Source organism: Zingiber officinale, chromosome 8B, assembly GCF_018446385.1.
Source record: "Zingiber officinale cultivar Zhangliang chromosome 8B, Zo_v1.1, whole genome shotgun sequence".
Classification (NCBI taxonomy): domain Eukaryota; kingdom Viridiplantae; phylum Streptophyta; class Magnoliopsida; order Zingiberales; family Zingiberaceae; genus Zingiber; species Zingiber officinale.
Window position 1 is genome coordinate 111,071,599 of NC_056001.1, and position 26,889 is coordinate 111,098,487.

General features: G+C 35.4%; 1 protein-coding gene across 1 annotated transcript; it reads left to right on the plus strand.

Annotated features, from left to right (window-relative positions):
• The first annotated feature begins 22,846 nt into the window (after positions 1–22,846).
• LOC122016732 (late embryogenesis abundant protein Lea5-D-like) lies at positions 22,847–23,425 on the plus strand. The gene is made up of 2 exons (XM_042574119.1): positions 22,847–22,983; positions 23,079–23,425. Exons 1-2 carry the CDS (start codon positions 22,931–22,933, stop codon positions 23,287–23,289), a joined length of 264 nt encoding a protein of 87 aa, XP_042430053.1. The 5' UTR covers positions 22,847–22,930; the 3' UTR covers positions 23,290–23,425.
• Positions 23,426–26,889: the final 3,464 nt, after the last annotated feature.

Sequence of the window (26,889 nt, forward strand, 5' to 3'; positions counted from 1 at the left end):
AGCATAGTTTGACTCGGGTAAGGTGGTTGCTCGACATTTTGTCGATGGAATGCGACCTGTGCGGGTTCAGTATCTGTCTACATTCATTCCCTTCAGAAGAGTTAATGATGAAGTAACAGGTTACACCAACTATCAATAATATGTTTTTGTTTACGTACAAGTGGCATTCTAACCGTTGATGCTTCTTATGCTACTGTAGTAGTCCCTGGGATCATAGTCTCGTGATAAGAAATTCAAATTGTCTCATATATATATATATATATATATATATATATATATATATATATATATATATATATATATATATATATATTCACAGTTCGAACTTCAATTATGACATATTTATAGAAATTTTTTCTCTAAATATAAGACGTAATAAAAAAAAAATATTGGACTTCTGGGTTGGTCACCACGTACGCTTCCTGATTTACCTTGGTAACCGGTGGGAAACCTCCGTAGGGTCAGGCCGGTTACCACAGGTTCGACATTACCCAGCCTAATTAATCATTTTTTTTCTTATGGTACTGTAGTAGCCCCGGGACTATGGTGTAACGATAGGATATTCAAATTATCACTCAGGTACCCGCGGTTCGAGTCCCAGTTATGGTGTATTTGTAGTAATTTTTCCTCCAAATGGAGCATGCAACTAAAGGATGTTAGGCTCCTGAGCTGTCCACTGCGAGCACTTCCCGATTTACCCTGGTGGGTGGTGGAAAATTTCCGTGGAGCCAGATCGGTTACCTCGGGTTTGACGTTACCTAGCCTGGTTAATCATTTTTTTCTTATGATACTGTAGTAGTCCCTGAGGCTATAGTGTCATGGTAGAACATTCAAATTGTCACTCAGACATTTACGGTTCGATCCTCAACTATAGTGTATTTGTAAGAATTTTTTCTCCAAATGGGGGTCGTAATCAAAGGATGTTGGGCTCTTGGGTTGTCCGCTGTGCTTCCCGATTTGCCTTTGTGGTCAATGGAAAACTTCCATGGGATCGGGTTGGTTACGCCAGAGATACTCAATGAGACTAACTGAAATTATCATTTTGTTTTCTCATGGTATTGTAGTAGAATATTTAGATTGGAACGTGCAATCAAAAGGGTGCTCGGCTTCTGAACTACCCATAGTGTACACTTCCTGATTTACCCTCATGATCGTTAGAAAAATTATAAAACTACTCAATAAAAACTAATTGAGTTTATCATTCTTTTTATAAGGTAGATGTCCTCGAGGTTATAGTGTCACAGTAGGATATCCAAGTTATTATACAAGCACCTGCAGTTTAATCCCTAGTTATGATATATTTGTAGGAATTTTTTCTCTCACTAAGGTGCGTAACTAAAAAAATATTGGGCTTCTAGACTGCCAGGCTACATATGTTTCTCGATTTACACTAATGGCAAGTGGAAAAATTTTATGAAATCTATCTGATCACCCTAAATATAATTAATAATAGTAACTGGATTTATTAATTTATTTGTAACGTAGACATCGTAATTTACACTGATTAATTTGAGGTTGATTGGTTGATTAATCTCATTTAATAGAAATTTATTAAATCAAGAAGTATTTATAGTGAATGCGGATAGTCAATCCGTCAATATGTTTTTTAGATAAATCATCCATTAAAAATAAATTATCCGTAAATTATTTGAATCTGGGCTCGGTTCTTAAATATTTTAAAAAGAAAACTTTAAACTCGTTCTGCCTTTGCCCCATTAGTAATCCACTATCTAACAACAATATGACCGGCGCATGATCTGTCGCTGGCCCGAACTAGAAGATGGTGGGAATAAGAATGGTGAAACGAGGATAGTATGATTTAGAATAATGGCGTATTTGACAATGATGCTGCATTTGTCAATTTTAGGGCGGATGTGATTGGATCAACCCCATTTACATGAATCACGATGACAGTCACGAGACTTGTCACATGAGATCGTGGAGTCGAAATTTAGGATAATCGGGGTATAAATTATCGGCCCCTATGCAACTCACTTCACCTGTCACATGCTTGCTCAGAATGTTGTGATTTACCTCTCTCGTGATGGTCTTGGATCGGGTGCGGCGGGGGTATTGGGGGTGAGCGATTTCGCCTTTTGCCACACGATGACAGTCACGAGAGTCTTTTTGAGATGGTACGATAATTAAGACATAAAATGTTGTCATATAAATTCTTATGGTTGAAATTGATCAGTACGTTTAAGTATGCCTTTTTTTATATCTTGACCATTTGTACTAATAGTTAGTAGTCATTCATGATTTATTTTATCTATATTGATCTAAATATAAATTGACAAGGATACTGAGACGAACGAATCATCTTTGCATCACACAATGAAAGCCGAGAGGATGGATAATGTGCTGCTCTATTGGGCGTGGAAAAAGAACCTCACTTTGTGATATGAAAATTCCATGCAAAATTGGATTCGTGTTCTCTAAAGAAAAACTAAAGTGTAGACCTCCTTTGGGCCCATTAGATTTCATGACATCTAACAACTAAAAAGGTCGGTAGGGTTGCATGTCTAAGTATTCCTTCTTCTCGTGGTAGAAATTCTTTATGTTTGATCCGAAGTTATCATGGATAATCTCAACGTGATTATAAAAAATCATATAACCTTAATTATAGAGAATAAAATATAATGTGATATTACTTGGTTCAATTTATATAATGTAATAAAATTTTGTTCATTTGGATATTTTAGTGTATAACCTAATATAATATTAATTTATCCTATTATTCTTGGTTCAATCTAAGCGCGATAATATTGTATGTTTGTCCGAATTAAAAATAAAAAAAAACATAATGATATTGTTTGCTTGTACGGACCCTTTAAGTGTAGAGAATTAAAATCTCAAAATTAAAATAGACCATTTGTAACTATATTTATTTTAATTTATGAAAATTAATATATATATATATATATATATATATATATATAATATTATTATTATTATTAGTTATATATAAATAAATAAAATTAGATAATATTTTTTTATTTTGTTAGAATATTTTTAGATAATTTTATTAGGCTTTAGATTAAGTTTATTTAATTTTTCTCAATTATAATTAGGTATTGATTAATTTAATTTATTAAAGTTTTAATCAAAATAATAAAGTTTAAAAAAATAAAATCATTTTTCTTCTTCCTCCTGCTCTCGAGCATATTCACTCGCCTGTCGTTCGTTGCCGCCTTCATGCGTGAACAACGATGATGTCTATTGTCGCTGCTTGCTGTCATCTCCGGTCGCCGTGCCATTGCTGCACACGCACAAAACTTCGGCGGCAACCTACGTGCGTGAAGAAATGCGGTGACACCCTGCTTGCGCTCGACAATCGTACTCGGCTCCGATCGTGCTCCAATTGTTCTGAGGATAATTTCAAAAGTTTTTTGCTTAACCTCCGGAATTGCGAAAAATCAAAGTAATCCAAGGTAATCTGATTCCAGATTGGATGAGATTCATGACGTTTATCAACATTTCGAAATTGAGAAAAATCTCGAACCAAACAAGGTCTTTGTAGATATAGACAGATAACCAAGATTATCCGTTGATCTTGTCTGAAAGCTGGAGATAGTGCGCTGGGTAGGTAACTATGGCATTGACTAGCTGAAGACCTCTGGATGGGGTTAAAGACACTTGACTAGTGCGCTGAGCTCCCTACACACACTCAAATAAGCGAACAGAATATCAGCACCAACAATCAGGGAAGGAGTCCCTAGTGAAGGTCCTCCGACGCTCAAGTCAATGTATGCCCGAGCGGAAAGTAGAACAGTAGCAATGAAGAACAGGATGCATGCAATACAATGTATCAAGTGTATGTACCTTGCCAATAACCCCTATTTATATATCACCTCTATAACCTCTGTAATCATGAGATGATAAGAATGTCGGGTGTCAGAAGTTGTTGAATAATGGAGTATACGCATCCTGGAAGGTGTATAGCCAGTCCGAGGAATCTTCCGCTGTCAGTGTGCACCCTTTTTGTGACTGACGGCATTAATGAGACGGTTGAAGGAATATGCGTTCTTAATGTGTCGGTTGAGGGGAAGCATAATTGCGTTCGAGGAAGAATATTTACTAACAGACGGTTGTTATTCTCTAACAAGTTATTAGAATTCTCTGACAATGTTGTTCCCTGAGCACATTTCGGCTGGGTGTTGACTTGCCCAAGCGAGTAATGAATGGAACCTTGAGTTTTATAAGACTAGCCTTTACTTTGTATTGCTCTGATATACATGTGTGGTAATGCTAGGGGTTTGAGTGAGATACTGCCTTGTTCTTAGGATCGCTCGAATGTATACTGGGAGTCTGGAGATTTGAATAAAATACCGTCTGATTTTTAGGGTCGCTTGGGTGTATGTTGGGAATCTAGAAATTTGAGTGAAATATCATTTGGTTCTTAGCGTTGGTCCGGGGTATACTGGAAGTTTGGAGATCTGAGTGAAATATCGTCTAGTTCCTAAGGTCACTTGGGCCTAGACGACTTTATGGTTGTCTTGTTATATGAAGGGCTGCTTGTCTTTTAGAAAAAGGAAAACTAAGTCCCAGGGACTAGAGGTTGGGCGTCCTCACAATTAGGGATCGGTCCTTAATCGTTGAAGTAGTATCTCGGACTGTTTAGATCCAGTCGGGTTAGTGACTATACCTAGGACTGGGATGCTCGTTCCTTAGACAAAACTAGCCCTTAGGTTAGTCATCCTTGAATTGGGTGTCTTAGTTAGGGGTGGACATCGGCCGGTTTGGTCCGGTTTTACCCTACTACGATTTTATTTTTTCGATTTCGATTTTAAAGATTTTTGATCCAAAACCAAATCATTTTATTACGGTTCGGTCCGGTTTTTATTATAATACGGTCCGGTTTATACGGTCGATTATATACGGTTTATACAATGAATTAAATTGATTTTGTACTACTACAAATATTAGTTTAGAGACAATGAAAAAGTATCAATTTATTAAAATAATTATGAATTTAAAGTAATACTAAAATTTTGTTATCCGGTAACAATAAGTAAATATAAATATATAATTTGATTATGCTATTATATTATAAATGATTAGAAACTAATTCACTTGTATGATCCAATATCCATAAAAATAATATTTTAAGTATAATACAGTCGGTTCGATTTTTTCGATTTTTTGGGAGTCAAAACCGTAAACCGAACCGAATAATCGAATTTTAAAAAACTTAAACCGAAACCGACCGAAACACTGAAAAAATCGAATAAAAAAAATCAAAATTTTTCAGTTCAATCGGTTTTTCCGATTTTAACCGAATTATGCCCACCCTAGTCTTAGTACTAAATGAAAGACTGAACTCTATCCCAAGATAATCTTTTGACCATCACCTTTCTTTAACTTGAATCTCCATCTCACCTTAACTTCACCTTCTACGTCAAGTTCTCATTTAACACTCCATATGATCCATATAACACTCAACCAAACGTGTCCTGAGAAGCATTATTGAGTGCTTTTTGATTGTGGCATGGAGCGGTAGTGGATATCTTGTACCAGTCGAGTTGTCAATGATTTGTAAGGCAATGCAATTCATCTCGGTTCTGCTTCTTACAAAGCAATTCATCTCGGTTCTGCTTCTTACAAAGCAATTCATCTCGGTTCTGCTTTTGCAACGAGCTCCTCCCATCTCCCAGCTGTAAAGCTACCAACTAAGATGAGTCTTGGGGCGGCCGTCCTATTCCTTCCATCTATTAGGTAATATATAGTAATTAATTAATGAAAGTCGAGCCCGGGAAAGTCTATCCAGATCTACACTTTTAAACGGATGATTTGATTTTGTGTTTTTTGACGTGATTTTTAATATAAATAGAAACTTTTCAAATCATTAATTTGAGATCGTAAAGCATATTTTACGAGTATATCATTTGATATTAATTGGACTTATTTGTCTCCTATAGACTAGGAATGAAGATAGATCAATGTATGAGATAAGAACAGTAGCGCATTAAGAATATCCATATCAATTATCTTAAATTAAATTTTTATCTTCAATTTTATATTTTGTATTAAAAAAATATCTGCATTAGGTACCCTACTCATTCCCTAAATATACATTTTATGAATAGTAGTTCTTTAAATTTAGGAAATGGATTCCATTACCTAAATATTAAAATACTATTTTTCTCTCCTCCCTCTAATAATAAAAAATTTCTCTCTCCTTCCTCTATTAATAAAAATTTTTTCTTCTCTCTATCTCTTTCCTCCATCTAATAATAAAAAATATGAAGGAAAGAGAAAAAATAATAGAAAAATAAATATATAATAAATTATAGGAAAGCTGATGTATATGTAGTGAAAAATAGATATCTAAATTTAATAAAGTAATTTTTTTATTTTAAATTTAAGATTTTGGATGAGATACTGATGTGATGTGGATGGTCTAAGGCTGTTGGGATGAAGGAGATTTATCAATGCATGGTATTAATACGTCCATCACATCTCATAAAATAAATTAGGCAAAAATGCATTTGGCTGCTAATTTGGCTGCCAAAAATGCATTTGACTGCCAAAAATGCATTTGACTGCTAATTTTTTTTAAAAAAAATATTAAATCAATTTTTATCTAGTTACCAATCATTTTTTTACAAATATATATAAAAAAAAAAATTAAATAATTGATAAGAATTGAATTTTGCACAATATTAAATTATCCAACAATGATAAAAGAAACTAAATGTCAAATAACTAATTATAAACAGATACTATAATAAAAGACTAAGTTGGCCATGAGTATATCAATTGTCACAAAAGCTTCATCAATACCATCAACATATTCGAACGAATAAGAAAAAAAAATTGAAAATAGACGACAGCATGAGAGTATCCAAGCATAATATAGAAGCTTAAAATACAAAATTATGCAGTTTGATTTTTAAATTGTAATATCTCATAATTTATAACCAGGACGTATGGTACCCAATAATGTAATAACCAACTTATTGAAAATCTAATAATTTTATGTTACCTATCTTTATTTAGTCAGTATCATAATCAACAAATACGATCTAAGTTGACACCAAATGGATCATCATCCTCAAGATTATATAAATTAAAAAAAGTAAGGAAAACGAAAAGGACAAGAAGTACAAGCAAAGAACCTCAAAGTAAAGTGAAACTTAGAAAAGTTTAAGACAGAGTATACGTCGGACTAGTACTAATGACAAACTACCAAAACATAAAGACACTTTAAGAGAGAGCATCGATGAAGAAGAGCATCTACCTACGAATCTAATACAATAAATAAGGTAGACTCTTACCTTCTAAAAAAATATATCATGCTATTAAAATGTTAAGTAGATTAATATGTAAAATTAGGACTAAATATATAAATTAAAAGAAAGATTATGCATGCCTATTAGAAAATTTGGATAAACTTAATGATGAAAATATAAAATTAAAAGAAGAAATAGAAATATTGAAATTAGGAAAAGATTCTATATGTCCAAATTCAATTGTTATTTAGTGGACTTAATTGATATGTTAGAAATCATAGAGGTTAAATTATAAAAAAATATCAAAACATTATATTTCATAAAAATAATTGATAAATTTAATAAGTAAAAATTTATTTGGATCCCAAAATCTATTTTGACTCATTACATTTCTTTTACTAAAATAATTTAATTATTAGAAATTAATTTATTTATTAATATTATTGGTAAAATTAGTTTTCGCAACCTTTATGCAGTTGTTTTTTTTACTTCTTTTATATATTTTTTAACATTTTAATAAATTTTTATGAATTTTTTACTAAAAATTAAAATTTTAAAATAGAAATTTTTTGGAGTTGAGTGTTTGAAAATTTTGATTTTTCTAAAAATATAAGTTAGATTCTGAATATTTAAATAAAATAGAAAGATTTTTTAAAGTCAAAATTTATTTTTAAGTGTTTACCTTAAACAATACAGAAAAATATTTTGTCACTAAATATATAATCATTTTTCTCGTCAAAATTTTAATATGGTCAGATTGATTTTGTTTAATCATTCACAAAATTTTCATAATTTTTAAAAGTTAAAAATAATTTTTAAATTTAGTCTGGACAATATAAATTTTAACCGTCAGAAACTATTTTTATATGAAAAATAATTATTTAAAAAATATACAAACATGCATCCTATATGAACAACCCCTAAGAAAAAAAATTCAATTTTTTTTGTTGTATTATCAAATTTTACTCATAATTTTTTGATTTAATTAAAGGGGGAGAATAAATAGATGTTAAATTTAGGGGGAGAATTTTATTACAAAATTCATATTTTATAAAATTATTTTAACATAAATCATTTATTGTTTATTATCTCTAACTTTAACTCAGGTTGATGCACATTAAAAAAAAAAAAGATTGTAAGTACATCAAGTTAGTTTTGATGTTGATCAACCGAGTTAAGATTATGCCTTATGTGTTTGATGTCTTGTGTCTGAGTCTGCAGGGACTTAGGAACACAAGAAGTTAAGCGAAAGACACAACTAGTGAGAAAAATGACACGGGGAGTGAGTCGATGGACTCGGTGCATCCGAGAAACAAAGAGTTACAAAAGAGTGGAGCGAGAAAGACGTACGTCATGCATCCGAGGGATGAGAAGCCAGGAAGAAGTCTGCTCAAGGAGAAGGTCAGAGTTTGGTTCAAATAAGCTTAACTCTAGATTACCATAGCATCATCCAAGCTAGTAGAACGAAGAATAGTCAATGACTAATGTTGACCATTCCATGCGCTTGGAATGTTTCCAGGCACCCGGAAAACACAAGGCACCTTGGTTGACTTAAGGCGCCTAAAAAGGGATAGTCATTTAAAGACCCGTTGCGGACTTAAGGTGCCCTAGATGACCCAAGGCACCTGAAAAGGATCCAGACACCTCAATCAAGTTAGATCAGCAAAACGAACGTTATGATGCGGATAAAATTTTATTCACTTAGAGGCACTATGGATCATTGGAGGCGCCCTGGATGTCCACATCAGCAAAACGGCCACTTCGATCAGGAGGTTATAAATAGGGTCCTAAAGCTAATTATAAGATAACACAGTTTGTCTTAACTTTTGTAATCTTGTTTTAAGCTTTCAATTGTTGTAAGGGGCTTTTCTGTCTCTGATATTGTTGAAGAAGGAGTTTGTTAATGTTTTTAATTGTCTTGGATTAACAACCACTCAGGTTGTAATGAAATAAATGTAGGATCGTTATGACAGAGGGGGGGTGAATAGCGCTCGTGATTTTCATGTTTATTTTTCGTAAAACACAGAATAGGCAGCGGAAAGTAAGAAACAAAGAATAAGGACACCAAGGATTTACTTGGTTCGGAGCTTATGAGTATGACGACTCATACTCCAAGGCTCACGATCGTTGATCACTTTCGTTGGGTAACCACTAAAGTATCGGAAAATCTTTACACCGTGGATCTCTACTATTACTAGAGTGGGATGAATTTTTCATCGTGGGATCAAGCACATGGGACAAAAAACTAGACTAATATTTACATATTAAAAGACAGTCAATCTTTTTTGTCGCGAGTCCCACCACATTAATATGATGCAACCTTAGAGGTTCATTGGTGCATTCTGGGCTCAAGAATCAAGGCAGATGATATAGGCACCGTGCTTAAAAGGAGTGGCTACATATAAGTGTGGGGGATCGGTGACCGACTAGAAGAGAGGTTGGATAGCTAGGTCACCCCCAATTTGATTTCTTCTCTACACGGTTAGTTTGCGCAAGTAGAAATGAAACCAAAACAATGAAAGCAATAAGTAAGAACACAAACGCTAACATGTTTCCTTTACGTGGTTCGGAGATTACTTGCTTCTACTCCACGGTGTGTCCTTGAGGTGGACGAACCCTTAATCCTTCGGTGGATTAGTTTCCGGCAATCTCCGGCTAGATCTTACTCCTTCTCGATGGAGCAAACATCTCACAAAGGTCTCTTCCTCTTTACAAGATGAAAACTTAGGTTTGGAGAGGAATAGAAGACTTGGAAGCTTTAAGTAGAGCCTTAGGAGTTATTCAACAAGCATGAGTAACCTCCTTCATGCCCCAAAGCTATCTATAAATAAGAGGAGAGAGTTGATCATCATATCAACTCAACCTGACACCAGTCGACTGGTCTAAGCACCAGTCGATTGGTGTAGCCATTGGCCACAGCCAACGACATTCTGCAAAGGCTGCGACCCTGCCAACGACCATCTACTAGTCGACTGGTCCAAGTACCAGTCGACTGGTACCTTACATTCACTCACACTCATCCTCTCCGGAGTCGCCTTTGAAGTCCTCTTCCTAGGTCTTCATCCCTCGGATGCACCCGAGCCCACAACTCCTCTTCATGCATCCTTCACGTTGCCTTGAAGTCCGCTTCCCTCAGCTCCACTCCATTGCTCCTCGTCTGACGGTCTCTCGGATGCATTCAAGCCCGCGGCTCATTCTCAATGTCATCCTTCACTGACTCAAGGATCCGAGACCTTGGATGAGCTTCCTACACTTGGTCGCACTAAGTTCCTCATGTGTTTCGCCAAATTATGCACAACTTAAACACATATCAAACACATATGAAAGTCTAACTTAAACTCTTGACACACACATCAAAATACCGATTAATCGTAGGTCGATTGATCAACAATCTTCCCCTTTTTGATGTGCGACAATATGTTTTAAGTTAGGCACAAATAATAACTTTGAAAATCATAAGTAATATGTAAACATGAAGCATAAAACCCAAGCTCCCCCTTAACATATGCTCTCAACCTTAATTTTGAAGTTTTGTATACAAGTGGGTTTCTAACTTAAACCTACCCATTTCTCCCCGTTTGACACCATCAAAAAGATTGTATCAAACAATCATACACTATATGGCATCAAGTCTAACCAAATTTTGACCAAAAATTTGATTTCAAAAAGTAAACAGAATGTTGAAAAGCTGGTACTAGTCGACTGGTAGCTGACACAGTCGACTGGTACACACTGAAACCGAATTTCAGTCTTTTGAGACCAACTTCAGAAATACATAAAAAAATCCATAAAATTCAAAAAATTTTGAAATTTTGAAAACATATTTCTTTTAATGTCCTTGAACTAGGTAAAATATGTTTTCATAAAAAGTCAAGGTATTTTTAAAATTTCTACCAAATCTCGAAAACATACAAGTTTGTATCAAATTAAACCCTAGTTTTGAATTCATATGTTTCAAAATAACTATTCACTATAAATAAAACATAGAATTATTTTCAAAACATTTGAAATATCCAACTATAATCTATGGGCAAGATGTCCATTAATTAAACATTTACTTTCCCCATAGTTGGTCTTTGATTACTAAAAATTTGATACATTTCATAATTCATCAAAATGCCATAAGCATAAGTGAATTATTAATATCATCCTATCATCTCACACCTATGTTTAGAAAATAATGCAAGTCATTGTGAGATGAAATAAAGGTAACCTCTACTTAGCCCTCTTTATCATGAAGTTATATTCAAGGCTAAGTTCTCCCCCTTAAGGCCTCAAGTCAACCATATAAAAAAAATTGAAATTATGACTATCATGGTTGACTTGACCCAAAAATCCTCTAACCCTTGAGGATTGATTTTGTTACCCAATAGAGGTTCTTCTTAATTGGGTTAACCAAATACTCCATGGGGATCTATTTCCTATCTATGGTCTTTATTTTTTTATTGTCCCATAGCAAGTAAGCAATGATATGACTTTTCATTATTGGATTCCTTAAACCCTAAACTCTTTTTGTTGAAGCTTGCCGTTTGGATCCCAATAATCATGCTTAGGGTATTTGAGCCAATTTTAAATTTTCTAAGGGCTTTGCTAAGGTATTCTACCTTTTCCCTTAGTTTCCTATTTTCCTCTTCTAGACATGAATCATTTAAAATTGAGGAAAAAGCATGCATATCATTGTCCTTAATAGTCATGAATTCTAATTTTTCTTCAAGGCAAATAATATCATTTTTCAAAGACTTATTTTTCCTTTTTACCTTGAACAAATCCTCATTTGTACTTTTAATAATCTTAATTAAAACATAGGGAGGAAGATTATATACCTCACTTACCGAGAAGTCCAAATCTGAAGTTTGTCCTCCCCCTTCACTTGAGCTCCCTTCTTCACCTTCACTTGAGCTCCTTCCTTCTTCTTTTTCAGATAAGGTGGAGGCAACATTATCAATTGTCATTAGAGCAAAATGGGACACGTGGTGCTCTTCTTCCTCCGATGACGATGGATCGTCCCATGTTTCTTTTAGGGTTTTGACCTTCTTCCCCTTTTCTTTTGTCTTCTTCTTCTCTTCCTTCTTCTTTTCTTCTTTCTTCTTCAAGAGAGGGCATTCATCCCTCATGTGTCCTTCTCCTTGACAATTATAGCAAATGACTCTCCTTGTCCTACTCTTGCCTCTTGAACTCTTCCTAACATGAGATTTGTTAGTAGAAAAAGTTTTAAATGTGTTTCTTATCTTCCTTACCATGTATGTCTCTTGATCGCTATCCATTGAAGCGCTTGATTCTTCAGAGTCTGAGGATGGTGAGGATGAAGACTTCTTCTTCTTCTTCTTCTTACCCTTTCCCTTGTTTGCCACAAGAGCTACTCCTTTTGATCTATTAGCTTCTCCATCTAGTCCTTCAATCCGAGTCTCATTGAGCTCCATTGTTGAGAAAAATTCATCTAGAGAAGATTTCTCTAGATCCTTTGAAATGTAGAATGAGTCTACAATTGAGTTCCATGTCGAGGTTATTTGGAAAGCATTGATGACTTTCATTATGATGTCTTGGTTTGTAAGTGTCTCACCTACACTTGTTAGTCCATTTAAAATTTTCTTAATTCTAGAATGTAAAATTGATACCTTTTGTCCTTTTTCAATCTTGATATTGGTGAGTTGAGTTCGAAGGATATCTCTTCTTGCCAATTTCACTTCTGATGTCCCTTCATGAAGCTCCACTAGCTTTTTCCCATAGTTCCTTGGCGCTTGAGTAGCTTCCAACCCTTGTTACTTCTTCTTGGGGAAGAACATTTAGTAGATGATGTATTGCTTTTCAATTTGCTAAATGTTCTTCCCTTTGCTTCTTGCTCCACCTTATTTTCTTGAGTATCTCATTGTTGTGATCCCTAGGCATTTCGAAACATTTTCCATGATTAGCATAATATCAAAATCGGTTTCGAAAAATACCTCCATTCTCTTCTTCCACCAAGAGAAATCTCCTTTGAATTTTGGTAGGTGAATGTTTGAGCCGGTCATTTGATGATGTTGCTCTTCTTGGCGATTAGTCCGTTGAAGGGCGTCCTCGCTCTGATACCACTTGTGGAAGATCAGTGACTAGTTAGAAGGGGGGTTGGATAGCTAGGTCATCCTCAATTCAATTTCTTCTCTACACGGTTAGTTTGCGCAAGCGGAAATGAAACTAAAACAATGAAAGCAATAAGTAAGAACACAAATGCTAACACGATTCTTTTATGTGGTTCGAAGATTGCTTGCTCCTACTCCACGGTATGTCCTTGAGATAGATGAACCCTTAATCCTTCGGTGGATTAGTCCCTGGCAATCTCTAGCTAGATCTTACTCCTTCTCGGTGGAGCAAACCTCTCACAAAGGTCTCTTCCTCTTTACAAGATGAAAACTTAGGTTTGGAGAGGAAGAGAAGACTTGGAAGCTTTAAGTAGAACCTTAGGAGTTATTCAACAAGAATAAGTAACCTCCTTCATGCCCCAAAGCTACCTATAAATAAGAGGAGAGAGTTGATCATTATATCAACTCAACCCGACATCAGTCGACTGGTGTAGCCATTGGCCACAACCAACAACATTCTACAGAGGTTGTGACCCTGCCAACGGTCATCTACCAGTCAACTTGTGCTAACACTAGTCGACCGGTCTTCGCAGCCAACAAGCATAGAAGCATTCTGTGCTTTTCATGAATTTAGACCAATCGATTGGTCCAAGTACCAGTCAACTGGTACCTTACATTCACTCACACTCATCCTCTCCGGAGTCGCCTTTGAAGCCCTCTTCCTTGGCCTTCGCCCCTCATATCCACCCAAGCCCACAGCTCCTCTTCATGCACCCTTCGCGTTGCCTTGAAGTCCACTTCCCTCGGCTCCACTCATTGCTCATCGTCCGGCGGTCCCTCGGATGCATTCAAACTCACGGCTCGTTCCCAATGTCATCCTTCACTGACTCAAGGATTCAAGCCCTTGGATGAGCTTCCCACACTTGGCCGCATCAAGTTCCTCATGTGTTTTACCAAGTCCTGCATGACTTAAACACATATCAAATGCATATGAAAGACTAACTTAAACTCTTGACACACACATCAAAATACCGATTAAACCTAGGTCGATTGCACCAACAATAAAGACATGATGACCGATCCATGCTGACATTTATGTGTAATCTCTTTAGAACTACACAGTGGATCTGCCATGTGGCTTAAGTAGTCAAGGCAACTAGAATCATTCCGATTATACAATTGTCCAGTCAATCAGACTCTCACATCCTTCGACTAGATTTGAAGAAAAGACTTATGATCCAGAGAATGATTAGTGGACGCCACGTAGATAACAGAAGATTGGTGAAACCTACTGAGATGATTCCAACAAAGGAAACTCAAGTCAATGCCCAACTCATTGGTCTCCTGGCCTCTCGGGTCTCTCGGTTCATTGGATTCCCGGTCTCTCGAGCCTCTCAGCTCTTGACTCTCAGGCCACTACCTTCTTGCCTTCCTAGTCCTTTGGCAATGCAAGACGCAGGACCATTTCATGAAAAGAATAAATTATCACACAAATCTCAGGTTATTTTAGGAAATAAGCAATAATGTGAACAAGTCTCACATTATTTAAGGAATTAATAATGACAACATGGGATGGAAAAAGTCGATGGTCTCTTTATAAAAGGTAGTTCTTTCCGGTATCCAAGTATATATGCACACCTACATAAATCAAAACTCTAGCACTCATCTTCTTTGTCATCTAACTTGAGCATCAAAGTGGTTGCGCTAAGGAACCCTTGGTCATCATTCTAACCCTCTTCTTCTTCCTGTTTGTCTTCATTCAGGCTCTCAACCACATCATTATCTTCCTTGTCATTTGGCAATTTGCGATTAAGTTGGCAACAGAGCTAACTCACCGGTGATTCACCCATCAACATGTTGGGTTCTTCGGGCCGCGAAAACCGCTTTTTCGCGTCGCGGAAACCCCGAGTCACCCAAAGCCATGGATCTCGTGCAAAGATTCGTAAACAAAATTTTCGAAAAAAACTTTTCTTGTACGAGTTTGTAAAAACTTTAGATCTACACTAAAGTTAAGATCATTACCCTTGTAGCGAAGCCCTTCGCGTTCCCGCTTGTCCAAGATGTCGCCGGATCTCTAGTTGTCAAAGTAGACAACCTCTATATGTATCCACACGGACACAAGTAGAAGGAGATGACCAAAACACAAGGTGTGCTAGCACCAATGGAGTGTTCGGCCAAGGAATGGGAGAAGGAGAAGAGAGAGCACCCAAGGGAGAAGAAGAGTGAATGAATCAATGAGAGGAAATTCAAAAAACCCCTTAGCCATCAAGTGGCCGGCCACTCTAGGAGGTGTAACCCCCACATTAATTCCAATTAATGTGGAGACCATTAAGAGTTGTAACCCCCATGAGGTGGCACTCTAGGATGATGTGGATCAACACTATTGGTCCACATCTTGCCACCTCACTAAATGACATGGCAACAAGTGTAACCTCCTCATTTAATGTGGGCCGACCACATTAAATGCTATGGAGGCTTGTAACCTCCATGAGGTGGCACACATTGATGATATGGAGCAATCCTATTGGTCCACATCTTGCCAACTCACTAGTGATGTGGCAAAAAGTCAAGTCAAACATGACTTTTTCTCTTCCTCTCAAATCAAGTCAAACTTGATCAAATCTCTCTCATGGTTGATCTAATCCAACCATATGATTCAAGCCAACTTAATATAATGAATCTAATTCATTAAATTAAGTTGATTTAATGAGTGATAATCTAAATTAGACTCATTGAATACATGAATCAACTTGAGTCCAACTCAATTAGCCCAATTTGGATTACTCTTAATCCAATATGATTCATCAAATGAATCTAATCCTCTTGGTTCATCATATGAACCAAATCTCCATCTAATTGTCCTTAGTGTGTGACCCTATAGGTTCTTGTAACGTTGGCAATGCCCTAAACCCATTTAGGAGCATAAGTAATGAGCGGTATCTAGCAACACATCATTACTACCCAAGTTACAAGAATGTCGAGATCCGACATCACCTTGTGACTACCAATTGTGACTCCTCACAAAATATGTCAAATGTCCTTCTATCCTTGACATCTAGATTGATCAATGTGAGGCATAGACCGTGTCATCCTCTAATCAATCTAAATCTTGAACTCCAAGTAGACTCACTCGATCAAATGAGCTCAACATCTCATGTTGACTCATTTGGGCATGGCCATGCACTTCGTGGTCTAACTCTATCAAGAATATTGATGTCGCTCCCGTCATATGGGAGAGATAGATCCCATCTACATCACTCACATCCTTCTACATAATTCGTTATATACCCAGTAATCGCCTTTATAGTCCACTCAGTTACGGGTGACGTTTGACGAAACCAAAGTACATAACTCCTTATGTAGGGATCCATGGTGACTTCAGGTCTAAGGACTAATAGTCATACTAATAGCCACATGAGAAAGTATATGACACTCATATAACAATCCATGATACTTTCTCATGGCGGGTCATTCAGTATACATTCTCCAATGTATACCCATGTGTCAGCATGATATCTCTATATCCATGACTTGTGAGATCAAGTCATCGAGCTGACCTACATGCTAGTCTTATTGCATTAACATTGTCCCTGAATGTTAATACTCAACTAGGAATGATTTAGAGTAGTGTTCCCTATATCATCTCACTATCGATTCAACTAATCGATTGATATAGGTATGAACCTTCTACTCTAGGACGTTATTATACTTATTTTATCTGGCACTAATACAAATAAGCATAATAACCAAAAAACAAATGCCTTAATATATATACATGAATATGATATACATGAGTCCATACAATCATCAAATGATTGGCTCTAGGGCTCTAACTAACACAACATTCGCGAGTAGGATCAACCTGCTATGTTATATGAAGTTGAATATTGGTCTATAACGCAAGCATATAAATAGAAGATAAGAGCTTAAGAGATGAGAATATTAAGTTGGATGTACGGACATACAAGGATGGACAAAGTAAGAAATGAAAATATTAGAGAAAGTCTGGGGTTGCACTTATTAAGGGAAAACCTCGGCAGACACATTTGAGATGGTATAAAGATATACTTAGATTACCAATAAATGCTCCAGTTAGTTAATGTGAAACTAAGACAAATGTCCATATCAAACGAGGAAGATAAAAAAAAATTGGTTAGCAACAATAAAATAAAATATATTTAAATATAAATGATGATATAATAGGGAATAAAACCTAATATAAATAATCCATATAGTTAATCTCACTTAATTAAATAATGTTTAATTACTACTGTTTTATGAATGATATTATTTGAAAGGTCTATTTTTTTTTAAATCATCATTAAACAACCTGGCTAGGCCAGTTACAGTTTAGGGGTCATTTAATGGCTGAACAGGTGGTTTGACAATGATTTTATTTTATGGATGTTAAAAAGAATTTTATTAGTGGTGGGACTCGAACTTGATTCTCCCGGATGAAAACCAAGTATCTTAACCAACTAAACTACAACTATTAATATTTTAATGGGTTAGTTAATTATTTAAAAACTATTTAATAGTTTTCTTTTGTTATATTGTTATCTTTGTTGGGGTTGCAAGGTTGCAAACATAGTCCCATATTGGAAACACATGGAAAAGATCATGGGTTTATAAGAGAAAAGATATCTCCATTGGCATGAGGCCCTTTGGGGAGAGCCCAAGAGCAAAGCCATGAGGGTCTAGACTCAAAGTGGACAATATCATGCTATTGTGGAGATATCTAAATTCTTTTCGATCCAACAATTGGTATCAGAGCCCGGACTACCAGAAGGTTTAACCACCGACTGTGCACAAGAGCTATGGTCTGATTGAGCCATGTGAGTACAATATTGACCTCGAACAAAGAAAGTGGGGGCTCCTATGTTCGGATCAAGAGGACCAGACACCAGGCAGGAAGTCTTAGTAGGTCGGGTGGACCGAGGGGCAGGAAGACCTGGTGGGTCGAGGATCGGACGTGGAAAGCCTATGGTCCTTTGTTTGAGGGGGGGGGGGGGATAACATAGTCCCATATTGGAAACACATGGAAAAGATCATGGGTTTATAAGAGAAAAGATATCTCCATTGGCATGAGGCCTTTTGGGGAGAGCCCAAGAGCAAAGTCATGAGGGTCTAGACCCAAAGTGGACAATATCATGCTATTGTGGAGATATCTAAATTCTTTTCGATCCAACAATCTTAATCATTGGAAGAAGAGCCAGAGTAAATAATTTCTTTCAACTTTATAAGATTTCTTTTATAATAGTGGATTTAAAAGATATAAGGAAGGAGTAAAAATAAATTCGATGATTAGAGAAAGAGAGTTTTTTTTTAACAATTGTAATTATTTAACCATTTTTTTCAAGAGCTACTATCCGTATCTATTATTCTCTAAACTCTATAAATAAGAAGTTCATTTCATCATTCCTACATCATATTTTCTATTCTCATCTCTCAATTCTGAAATCTCGATCGTTTTTAACTTCAATTATCTAATTATAATGGAAGAAGGAGGTTCATTATCTTAATCTCAAAAAGGCAAGGAATAGTCAATCCACTTTACGGATGATAAACCTGAGCACAGTGATAGATCTAGACAAAATTTAGAGGGGTGCTCAAAGAAAAGACTAAAAAAATATTTCTTGCTATCAAATAAATATATTAAAAGATAAAAATACTAAATTGATAATGATAATGATACAGACATAAAAATATGTGCATACCAATAAAGTAATTATTTTTTGATACTTGAACCACCAGCATTAGATCTAGACATACAAATAAGAGGAGGCAACTGGATCCTACGAGTGTTCATCTATTGAAAGTATTGTAAAATTTGTTCATTTTCAATTATAGTAAAAATATCTTTCTCAATGTATACTACCAAACTGTCATTCATCCACTCATCCCCCATCCTATTACGCAAATCAGTCTTGATAATTTTTATCGCAGAAAAAACTCTTTTAATAGAAGCAGTTGCAACTGGTAAAACTAATGCTAACTCGATCAAACGATATACCAATGAAAAAATTATATTCTTGCCCGTTTTAACCATCTTTTTAGCAAGACTTCCCAAATCTTCAATCATAGAAAATTCACCTCGTACATTTTGAATTTAAGTCTCAAGTTGGTCCTCAAGTATTACACGATCAGTCAATGAAAAGTCCTCCGGATAAAGTTCAGCAAGGTGGAGTAGCTTACCAATATCAAATAATTGAGAAAAGGAGCCCTTTGGATCTAAGCAAGCAATGCAAGTAAGTACCAACGTACTTGATTCTGAAAATCGATTATTCATCTCTTCAACCATTATATCAAGAACCTAATATTGTAACAATAAAAAATGAATAAAAAACATTATTAGAAAATTAAAATTCAATAAAATATTTAAAAATAATACCTGATAAAAAATTTCAACACGATAGTGATGAAAATTAGTAATCATTTGTCCATTACGTCTGCTACGATCACGAGTTCTTATATTTTCTTCCATATTCGGTACTGGGATCATATGGTTACTACAAAATTTATTGACGACGTCTAAAAAATTCTCCCATCCTTCCTCTCTCAATTTTTGTAATCGAACTTTCATTATCTTAATCAAACTGACAGCCAGTACAATGTTTTGATCCTTTTGTTGTAAGGCAAGTGACAATTCATTTGTGATTCACAATAAAGATTTCATCAAATGCATCACAAACACAAATTCATAACTCTCCATCTTATCAATCAAACTGGTGGTGATACCACTATTATCATCATTAGTACCATCATCATACCCATTTTCAAGCACTTATAAAACATAAGTCCACGTAGACATCAAACGGATAATAGTCATGTAATGTGAACCCCAACGAGTATCCTCTGGTTGTTTTAAACTGATTTCTTGATTTTTTTTTCTTTGTTACTAACAATATCTCCGTTCTCTAAACATTCTACAAGTCTATCATGTTCAAGTTGTCTAAACTTATCTTTTCTTTTGCATGAAGCACCAGTAATATTCACAATCATAGTAACATATTGGAAGAAATCACTCACAATTCAATTGCTTTTAGCAACTGCAACAACAACTAGTTGAAGTTGGTGAGCAAAACAATGGGCATACCTTGCAGATGAATTTTCCTTCAATATGAGAGCCTTCAATCCATTATACTTGTTGGGACTTTCGATCCGCAAAACCGCTTTTTGCATTGCGGAAACCTCGAAGTCTTGCCACGGATCTGTGCGAAGATATATAAAAATAAATCATGTACAAGTTTCTAACCTAGATCTACCTTAGATCTACATGAATAAGAAACGTTACCCTTGTTGCGAAGCCCTTCGCTTATCCCGCTCGTCCAATAGGTTGCCGGATCTCAAGAGTGTCAAGCGTACACTCCTTTATACGTATCCACACGGACAATAGGTGGAGAAGAACCACTTAGAGTGTGCTAGCACTCTTGGGTGGCTCGGCAATGGAGGAGAGGGAGAGAGAGCTAGAAGAGAGGAAGAATAATGATGATTCATTCCTCATGAAAAATAAGAGTAAAATGGCTTAAGTATTTTCATCTAATGAAAATACTTAATGCTCATTAACTCCATTAATGAGCCTCATTAATGAGTCTTAATGAGTATTTAATGAATATTCATTCTTCATTAAATGGTCATTTTGAAACTCCTCTTCTCTTCATAATAATCGAAATTTGAATCTAATATTCAAATTGAATTCATAATTCAATGAATGTCACCATTTATCATTGAATTCAAAATTCAATGAATATCATCATTAAACCTCACTTGAATCTAACTCAAGTCTAGCCTCACTTGAGTCTAACTCAAGTCTAATTTAATCGAGTTTTACTCAATTAATCTAATTTGGATTACACTTAATCCAATTTGGTTCATCATATGAACCTAATCCTCTTGGTTCATCATATGAACCTAATCTTCATCTAATTGCCCTTTGTGTGTGATCCTATAGGTTCTTGTAACGTTGGCAATGCTCCTAAACCCATTTAGAAGCATAAGTAATGAGCGGTATCTAGCAACACATCATTACTATCCAAGTTACAAGAATGTTGAGATCCAACATCACCATTGTGACTACTAATTGTGACTCTCACAATATGTGACAATGTCCTTCTATCCTTAACATCTAGATTGATCAATTGAGGCATAGACCGTGTCATCCTCTAATCAATCTATGTCTTGAACCCCAAGTAGACTCACTCTAATCAAATGAGCTCAATATCTCATATTGACTCATTTGAGCATGGTCATGTACTTAGTGGTCTCACTCTATCAAGAATCATGATGTCACTCCTGTCATATATGAGGGATAGATCCCATCTACATTACTCACATCCCTCTGCATAATTTGTTACATACCCAGTAATCGCCTTTATAGTCTACCCAGTTACGGGTGACGTTTGACGGAACCAAAATATGCAACTCCTTATGTAGGGAACCATGGTGACTTCAGGTCCAAGGACTGATAGTCATACTAATAGTCACATAAGAAAGTATATGATACTCATATAGCGATCCATGATACTTTCTCATAGCGGGTCATTCAGTATACATTCTCCAATGCATACCCATGTGTCAACTTGATATCTCTATATCCATGACTTGTGAGATTAAGTAATCGAGTTGACCTACATGCTAGTCTCATCGCATTAACATTGTCACTGAATGTTAATACTTGACTATGAATGATTAAGAGTAGTGTTCTCTATATCATCTCATTATCAATTCAACCAATTAATTGATATAGATAAGAATCTTATACTCAAGGACGTTATTATACTTAGTTATTTGGCACCAATACAAGTAAGTATAATAACCATAAAGAAATGTCTTTATAAGTATATAGGAATATGATACAACGAGTCCATACAACAATCATCATATGATTGGCTCTAGGGTTCTAACTAACAATCTCCCACTAACACTAATATCAATCAATGTAGACTCTAAAGTCCAATGACTTAATATGATTATCATATTTTCTCTATATCAAATCTTGATCAATTACCTAGTGTATGATCCTCCTTTTTATTTTTTGTCGACGAACTGTGGCCGGACTAGATGGATCGTCTTTATTATTTTTTATCACTTTATATTTACGCACGGTCTGTCGCTCCTAGACGGCAATGTCATTTTAGTAAAAATTTAAATAAAAATTAAATGTCATTCGATCCAGTAAACTATCGAATGTTTGATTGGAAATAGGTTAAAATAATATAAAATTTCATTGTATATTATTACAAGTAGAGCAGACTTTTTTTTTCCCTTTTTTTTTTACTAATAAACAATCTTAAACATAACACAATAAGCTAAATCTCAGCTCATTTATTTATCAGTGAACCCTCTTAGCTTTGCCTCCCAATACAATACACCAACCAAAAACAAACAACTTGGTCCTGATGACACATCGCACGAGGAACACTAGAGGACGGCACCGCAGACTACGAGTTCAAATTGGCCTCGACTTTTCCGATTATTTTTTCCAACCAAAGTCTGCATCGCTATCTATAAAATCCCCACTGCCATCTTCCTCTCTTTCTCACTGATCCCTAACGTACTAAAGCAGCAGAGGCCAGAGAAAGCGTGAGGAGAGAAGAAGGAGATCAGAAAGCATTTCCTTTCTTCAGACCCATTGATTTAGCAATGATTCCCTCTCGCTCCGCCCTCTCCAGAGGAATCACCCTCTTTCTTAACAGGTACGCTGCAGCTTGCATTTTGATTTTTCAGGCTCATATGGCAGCCTCTCTTTTCATATGCAATCTAATGATAGCTTAATGAATGATGGATACAGAAGGGCATACTCTGCTGCAGCTTTAGAGAAGAGGACGACGGTGCTCGTGAAATCCTCGACCGCCACTTCTTCGGTTGCTTCTTCCACTTCTTCGTCTTCATCAAATTCTTGGGTGCCGGATCCGGAGACTGGATATTACAGGCCCAGTGATATAGGCGCGCAGGTCGACGCGGCGGAGCTCCGAGCGATGCTTCTCTCCAAGAGAGAATAAACTACCATAATTCTGCGATTCTAGACTCTGTTTCCTTATATTTCCAATTGATTTCAGCAGAAAAGAGGAGAGAAGAACTGGTGTCGGTTGTCCCGAGAAATATTTCAATGAATCATCAGATATTATAGTTTTTGAATTTTACATCTTTAGCAGAATGGGAAAAAAAGATTAATAAATCAGGGCAGGAATGTGAACGAGAAGCAAACAAACAAGAAAATTTTCAAAAGAAGGAGAAGCAAACAAACAAGAAAATTTTCAAGAGAGAAAAAAAGAATCTACGACAGAGCTATCAAGAAATGACACGTGTGAAGAATCAGCTACTGAAAATCAAATAAAATAAAATTCCTTTGCTGACTTAGCTTCTAAGTCTGACGAAGAATTATGTAATTATGCGGTGAAAAAGACCATTCGTTAGTTCCAGTAATCGTTAATTTATTCTAGATCAACATAAATGAAATAAATTATGAGTAATTATTAGTTATTAATATAATGATTTAAATTTTATATGATAATATTTTATATTTTAATCATTATTATTAGAAGACGTGTCTTTATTCTCCTGCTTGCTTGGATGATTTTCGAATACATGTTCGTAACTTTTATGTGTCAATAAAATGAAGAAAACATGAGTAACTAAGGGTATCTTCAATAATTAAATTTCTTACATAATTGTTTTTTTAGTTTTCAATATATTATATCAATATCATATCAAAAGCGGAAAATTTACTATTGTCTTCCCAATAAAAAAACCTTCTCCTACATTATAAATTACATATCTTTATTTATTATTTTTTCATTTAATATCTCTATATAATTTTTACTTAATATTTTAATTAATTCTCATCTTTAATTTAATTTATTTGAAATTTTTAATTAATAAATTAATGACCTTATGATTTTTAATTTAATTTAATTTATAATTTATAATTTCATTTAATTTATAATTTTTATTTAATATTTTATTAATTTATGAATTTTAATTTAATTATAGTTATTTGTATTTTTTAACTTTTCTTTATTTAATTTAATATTTTATTAGTTTATGAATTTTAAAAAATTTAACAGATACTCTAAAATCCACTGCCGATCTAATCTTGTGGATAGTGACACGTATGATTTATCAATTTCTTTAGTCTCCTCTTCCCATTTATGTGAAGCTTACATGAAAGCAAAATCTCATAAATTACCTTTTGTGTCTTCTTCTCGCATTTCTAGTTTTTCTTTAGAAATTAAATACTCTGATGTGTGGGGTCCTGCTCCTATTCTATCTAATCAAAGTTTTCTTTATTATGTTATTTTTATTGACAATTTCAGCAACTTTACTTGGATTTTTCCTATGAAAAGAAAGTCTGATCTCTTTGATATTTTTTGTTGCTTTCAAAAACAAGTTGAGCGCTATTTTGATCGTAAAATCCTCTTCCTTCATTTTGATTGGGGTGGAGAGTATCAAGCATTTCATCGTCATCTTACTTCCTCTGGCATCATCCATAGAGTCTTTTGTTCTCACACTCTTGAACAAAATGGATCCGCCAAGAGAAAACATCGTCATGTGGTTGAAATTGCCTTAGCTCTTTTTAATCATGACTCGGTTCCACTTAAATTTTAGGATGATGGTGTCCAAACCGCAATCTACCTTATCAATCGTTTACCCACTCCACTACTTCAAAATAAGTGTCCCTTGGAAAGACTTTATAATTGTCTTCCAGATTACTTATTCTTTCGTATCTTTGGTTGCGCATGTTATCCTTGGCTACTGACCTTACTTTACGCACAAGTTAAACCCTCGCTCTTTACAATATGTTTTCCTTGGTTATAGTAATTTGCATCATGGGTACCGTTGCCTCTATATTTCGACTGGCCGAATATATATTTCTCAACATGTTACTTTTAATGAATCTCTATTACCGTTTGCAATTGCTACCTCAGATCCTCCTTCAGATAATCAAGGCAACTATCTAATATCACCAAGTAATATACTAGAAGCCCCACATATTGGTTCAACAGAACATATTGAAAGTACAAGGGGGGATGATATCTTGGGTCCTGCTCCATCTCTACAAGTTCCTGTAGACTCGGCGGCTAGTTGTGATCCACGCTCTAGTTCTGATTCTCATCCGTCTGATAACTCATCTCCGAGTAGCTTTGATGATGATATTCCTCGGCGGATGCTTCCTCTAAGCGATATTTATGCACGATGTCAACCAGTCTCCACTCGTTATCCTCTTCCACGTGTTCTTATTGTTTCTTCAAATTTTGTTGAACCTTCTAGTTTTACACAAGCAGTCAAAGATCCAAATTGACGTGTTGCGATGGCTGCAAAATTTGATGCTCTTCTTCGTAATGCGAGCTTAGTCCCTCGTACCCCATCTATGAATATTGTGGGCTCTAAATGGATTTACCAAATTAAGTATCGTGCAGATGGTTCTATTGAACATTACAAAGCTCGCCTTGTTTCTAATTATTTTAATCAACAGCCAAGTATTGACTTCAATGATACTTATAGTCCAGTCGTCAAAATTATAACTATCAGATTGCTACTATCTATAGCTGCAAGCTTCAATTGGCCAATACACCAATTAGATGTTTCCAATACTTTCCTTCATTGATACCTTGAAGAAACTGTATATATGGAGCAATATCCTGGATTCATCCACCCATAACTTTCAACACATGTGTGTCAACTTCAGAAGTCTATATATGGTCTTTGATAAGCACCTTGTGCATAGTTTCATCGTCTATCTACCTGGCTTCATACTCAGGGATTTTCTGACTCAAAAATAGAATCTTCCCTATTCTACAAATGTAATGAAGAATTTTCAATATTTGTTTTGATTTATGTGGATGATATATTAATAACTGGTAGTGATCAAAACAGCATTACTACTTTACTACATCTTCTCCGTCAAAAGTTACTATTCAAGATCTTGGCAATGCTCGTTTTTTCCTTGATATAGAGTTTCTCTCACATTCTAAAGGTTGTCTTCTCTCTCAGAGCAAATACATTATTGGGCTCCTACAACGAGCTAAAATGGATGGTGCACGTCCTATCTCCACACCAAACATTGAGAGTGGTTTCACTGCACCTTCATCCTCTTCTTCGATGTTTGACCCCCAGATCTACCGTAGTATTGTTGGTGTCCTAGAATATGTCACAATTACACGACCCGATATTGCTTTCACTGTGAATTGTGCCTATCAATTTATGCATGCTCCTACTGAACATTATTGGGATGATGTTAAGAGAATTCTTCGATATCTCAAAGGCATTATTCTACATGGTCTTCTTTTATATCGTCAGTCTTCACGAGAGTTGATTGCCTACAGTGATGCAGATTGGGCTGGATCTCCCGAAGATAGACGTTCTACTAGTGGATATGCTATATTTCTTGGGTGAAATCTTGTTTCCTGGCTTTTAAAGAAGCAACCTACAGTCTCTCGCTCGAGTACTGAAGCTGAATATAAAGCTATCACTAACGCAACACTAGAGTCCTGGCTTTTCGGTTTCTTATATCTCTACGGAAGATCAAATTGCTGATATATTTACTAAATCATTATCTAGACAATGTTTCACCAAGTTAGCACTCAAACTCAACGTTCAGA

Excerpts from the sequence above, each read along its gene's own strand:
- LOC122016732 (XM_042574119.1), top strand. The coding sequence starts at position 22,931 with ATGATTCCCTCTCGCTCCGCCCTCTCCAGAGGAATCACCCTCTTTCTT. Across the intron at positions 22,984-23,078 it reads ATCACCCTCTTTCTTAACAG|AAGGGCATACTCTGCTGCAG; the intron begins GTACGCTGCAGC and ends TGATGGATACAG.